General features: G+C 46.0%; 1 protein-coding gene across 1 annotated transcript in view; it reads right to left on the bottom strand.

Moving 5' to 3' along the window:
- Positions 1–4,157: 4,157 nt before the first annotated feature.
- Positions 4,158–4,595, bottom strand: part of LOC122802412 (SET domain-containing protein 4-like) — a 233,681-nt gene continuing 233,243 nt past the window's right edge. The window contains exon 5 of the mRNA XM_044072034.1: positions 4,158–4,280. Coding sequence (XP_043927969.1) covers positions 4,158–4,280 — 123 coding nt within the window. The remainder of the gene's footprint in view (positions 4,281–4,595) is intronic.

Genomic DNA, 4,595 nt, shown 5'->3' with positions numbered 1-4,595 from the left:
ATGCCGGCCCAGAGGCAGAGGGGGCCCGCGTAACTTTGGGTCTAGAGAACCCTTCTCGGAGGGACCCGCACAACAGCCCTGAAGGCTTGCCCGACTGCCCCTCTCTGGAGGCAGTCGGGGGGCGACTATCGGAGCACCTATCAAGCTGGGAGTCAATTACAAATGATCGATGGGTGCTCCAGATAATATCCAGAGGTTACACAATTCCGTTCTTGCAACCCCCCCCCCAAGCCCAAACATCTCCCCGATGTTCCACCCCATTCAAAGGGAGTCCGCAACTCAAGAAATTTCAGAGTTGCTAAGAAAAAGAGCCATCCAGCCCATCCCCCCAGATCAGTCCGGATCGGGTTATTACTCCAGGTTCTTCTTGGTGCCAAAGAAAACTGGGGACCTCAGATCCATTCTAGACCTTTCATCCTTGAACCTGTTTATACCCAAGGAAAAGTTCAGGATGGTCACTCTTCAATCTATTCTCCCCCTTCTGCAGGAGAACGACTGGATGTGCTCGTTGGATCTCAAGGACGCGTACTACCATATACTAATGGACAGACGGTCCAGGTGATTTCTCCGCTTCCGGCTAGGAGCCAGTCATTATCAGTTCAGGGTTCTTCCATTTGGCCTAACCTCAGCCCCCAGAGTGTTTACCAAAGTCATGGCAGTGGTAGCAGCCCACCTGAGACTCCAGGGCATTCAGGTGTTCCCTTACCTGGACGATTGGCTCCTCACCGCCCCCAACAGGCATCTTCTGGTTACAGCGAGAGACTATGCCCTATCTCTGTTTGCTCAATTGGGCATTTCAGTCAATTTGAAGAAATCCTGCCTGTGCCCATCTCAAGCCCTAGATTTCATAGGGGCCAGATTGGATACTCAAATCTCCAGAGTGGTCCTCACACCAACCAGAATAAACAGTTTGTACCGCCAAGTCTTGGATATTCTTCAGATCCCAACCCCCCCCAGCAGAATTAGTCCTGAGGGCGTTAGGATCTATGTCGGCGGCAATCGGCCTTTCTCTCCATGCCCGTCTGCGGATGCGTGTATTACAGTGGACTCTCCAGGTCCAATGGTCTCTGTTGACCCATCCTTTGGACATGCCGATTCCCCTGAGCAGTGCATGCAGGGACTCCCTACTTTGGTGGCTGCAGGCAGAAGATCTCAAAGAAGGGAGACCCTTTGTGATTCCCCCAGTCGAAGCCACGTTGACCACAGACGCTTCCTGCCTCGGGTGGGGTGGGCATTATGCAGGGAAGTCAGTCCAAGGAACGTGGACTCCTCTAGAGACTGCATTGCATATCAATGTCCTAGAGATGAGGGCAGTGCTATTGGCGTTGCAAGCTCTCTATCACCTTCTACCTCTGGGGACTATTGCAATCCACACGGACAACATGTCCGTGGTATGGTACAGCAACAAACAGGAAGGGACCAGGTCTTACCCCCTGTGTCGAGAAGCCATGAGAGTGTGGGAATGGGCGATTTCCACCAACCGCTTTCTGATAGCAACGCACATTCCGGGACGGACCAACATATTAGCAGACAGCCTAAGTCGGGTGTTTCTCAGCCCTTATGAGTGGTCTCTGAATCCCTCGGTCGCGAAACAGATATTCCACAAATGGGGTCAACCTCGCTGCGACCTTTTTGCTTCTCCCCTAAACGCAAAATGCAGCGAGTACTTCGCGATAGTTCCCCCCAAAGGGGAATCTCCCAGAGACGCCCTGGTTCATGCTTGGCCGCCCGGTCTTCTTTATGCATATCCTCCTCTTCCTCTGATGAAATTCATCCAGAAAGCCTGTCGGTTGGGAAGCAAAGTGATTCTCATTGCCCCATTCTGGCCTCGACAAGTCTGGTTCCCCTTTCTGCAGTCTCACAGTGTGGCTCCCCCTTGGATTCTGGATCCCAAACCAGACCTAATCTCGCATCCGACGAGATGCCACACTCCAAACCTGGTCAGCCTCCGGCTCACAGCCTGGCTGATCCAGTTCCATTAATAGCAAGGACTCCCGGTATCTCTTCCCCAGTCAAGGCTATTCTCGTGGCAGCTCATAAGCCATCCACCAGAAAACTCTACAACAGTAAATGGAAACGTTTTTCCATCTGGGCAAAGGATAAGGGATTAGACCCCTTTACGGTTCCTATTCCCAACATTCTGGACTTTCTATCCCTCCTTTTTGAGCAGGGAGCTAGCGCATCCACCATTAAAGTTCAACTTGCTGCCATCTCCCATTATCATGTGGGAGATGGCATAGGTTCTTTGGCTTCAGTTAAAATATGCAAAGCCTTTCTAAAAGGCATGTTCCTCTTAAAGCCTCCCATTAAACCGGCTATGCCTCCATGGGATCTTACCCTGGTATTACAAGCATTAACGGGACCACCTTTCGAACCTGCGGCCTCTGCGCCATTAAAGTTCTTATCTTGGAAGACAGCCTTCTTGGTAGCAATTACCTCCGCCAAGCGGGTATCAGAGCTACAAGCCTTGTGCATTAAGTATCCATACCTTATTTTTCACAAAGATAGGGTTGCCCTCAGGACTAATCCTTCTTTTCTTCCTAAGGTAGCCACAGAATCTAACATTAATCAATCTATTAACCTCCCTGTTTTCTTTCCTAGCTTCCAAAACAAAGGTGAATACACATTGCACAAATTGGATGTACACAGGCAACTGCGTTTTTACTTGCACAGGACTAAAGATTTCCGCAAGTCAGACCAGTTGTTTGTTTCTTATGCTAGATCAGCCATGGGCAAACCAATTTCTAAGGCAACAGTAGCAAATTGGATTTCTCAATGTATCAGACAGGCATACATTTCAATTGGGAGACCAGCTCCGGTTGCCATCCGGGCACACTCTACCAGGTCTGTGGCTACCTCAACAGCATTTTGGTCTAGAGTTCCAGTTGACGATATTTGTTCAGCGGCTACCTGGTCCTCTTCCCATACGTTCATTTCTCATTACAAACTGGACATGATCTCCAGAAGTAGGGCTTCCTTTGGCTCCGTGGTGCTTCGGAATATCCTTCCGTAGGGACCACCCAGGGCCTTTAGGTAAGCTGGGGACTCTGTCCCACAGGTTGCAGATCAAATGAAGTAACTACTTCAGATATAGAAGTTATGTACTCACCATAACGTTCCATCTGAGTAGATACTTCATTTGTCTGCAACCGACCCCCCCTGCCATCCCTCGAACCTCGGTAAAATATTGTCCTGTGGAGAATTCTCTCCGTCTTTAGCTTATAGGGCAAAATAACCGATCTGAGGTAATGTGGTTGGTAGCAAGGGATTACGGGTAGGGGGGAGGAGCTAGGAGCTCGGATCTTGAAGCTTGGAAAGCTGCCGGTCGGATCCGAATCCCACAGGTTGCAGACAAATGAAGTATCTACTCAGATGGAACATTATGGTGAGTACATAACTTCTATTTTTGGAGTGGCCTAGTCAATGTCCGGACTTGAATCCAGTTGAGATCCTGTGACATGACCTTAAAAAGGCGGTTCATGCTCGGAAACCCTCCAGTATGGCTGAATTAAAACAATTCTGCAAATAAGAGTGGGCCAAAATTCCTCAACAGTGTTGTGAAAGACTCAGTGCCAGTTATCGCAGCTTGACTGCAGTTGTTGCTGCTAAGGCTGGCAGAACCAGTTATTAGGTTTAAGGGGCAATTACTTTTTCACATAGGGCCATGTAGGCTTGGATAGGTTTTTTTCCCTTAATAAATAACTACACTTTGTGTTTACTTGGGTTATCTTTGTCTAACATTTACATTTGTTTGATGATCTGAAACATTTAAGGGTGACAAACATGCAAAAAAATAAGAAATCAGGAAGGTGGCAAATACTTTTTCATTGCACTGTAATTTAATACTTTGTTTTTTACTTTTAATTACACATATCTGAGCACTCTTGGAAAACTAGTCTTGGTCTTACACACAAACCTCAGAATTTTACAGAAGCACAAGGTACCATATTTACAACAGTCTGCATAGTTTAGATTCTAACTAATAAAACTTAAATAATCATAATGATCATTGCTCCTAGTATACTGAATGGAGATATCACACGTTTCTGTCAGCTCCAATTGTTTTCAAAACCATTTTTTAAATATGTCACAACAAGCTAAGTGCCCAAACATGTGATATTGGTGGAATGTAGTAACAAGACATCAAATATCAGTTTTTAGAGAGTGCAATGCATTATACAGTTTACAAACCTTTTAATGTAGTCACCCAGGTAGCTCTCTAGTACTTTGACAGTGGTTAGGAGGCAGTTTTCAGGTAATGAAATAATCAGCTCTCCTGCCTTAATGAAAACAAAAAAGAAAGAAAGGAAAAATGTTACTTGAATAATGGCACTTGCTAGAAGAAAATTCAAATATTTTCTCTGCAGTCATAACCAGAAATGTATTTGTTTTTAATCTCTTAAAATCACAACATGGAGTTAATCTGGATCCTGAGTATGGAAAGTAGAATGACTATGCAGCTGCATCAAAATGATTTGCATTTCTGTAAAAAAACATGTAGTTTAAGATTTATAAAACTGTGCATTCATTCCTTTTCAGGACAGTAATGCTTCAACCAAGAAGCAGAAATGCTAAATGATGCATCTCACATTATG

This window comes from Protopterus annectens, chromosome 5.part0 (genome assembly GCF_019279795.1).
Source record: "Protopterus annectens isolate FY-2018-M chromosome 5.part0, PAN1.0, whole genome shotgun sequence".
Lineage (NCBI taxonomy): Eukaryota > Metazoa > Chordata > Ceratodontiformes > Protopteridae > Protopterus > Protopterus annectens.
Note: the sequence above shows the minus strand (reverse complement) of the source record. Positions and strands in the feature narration are given on the sequence as shown.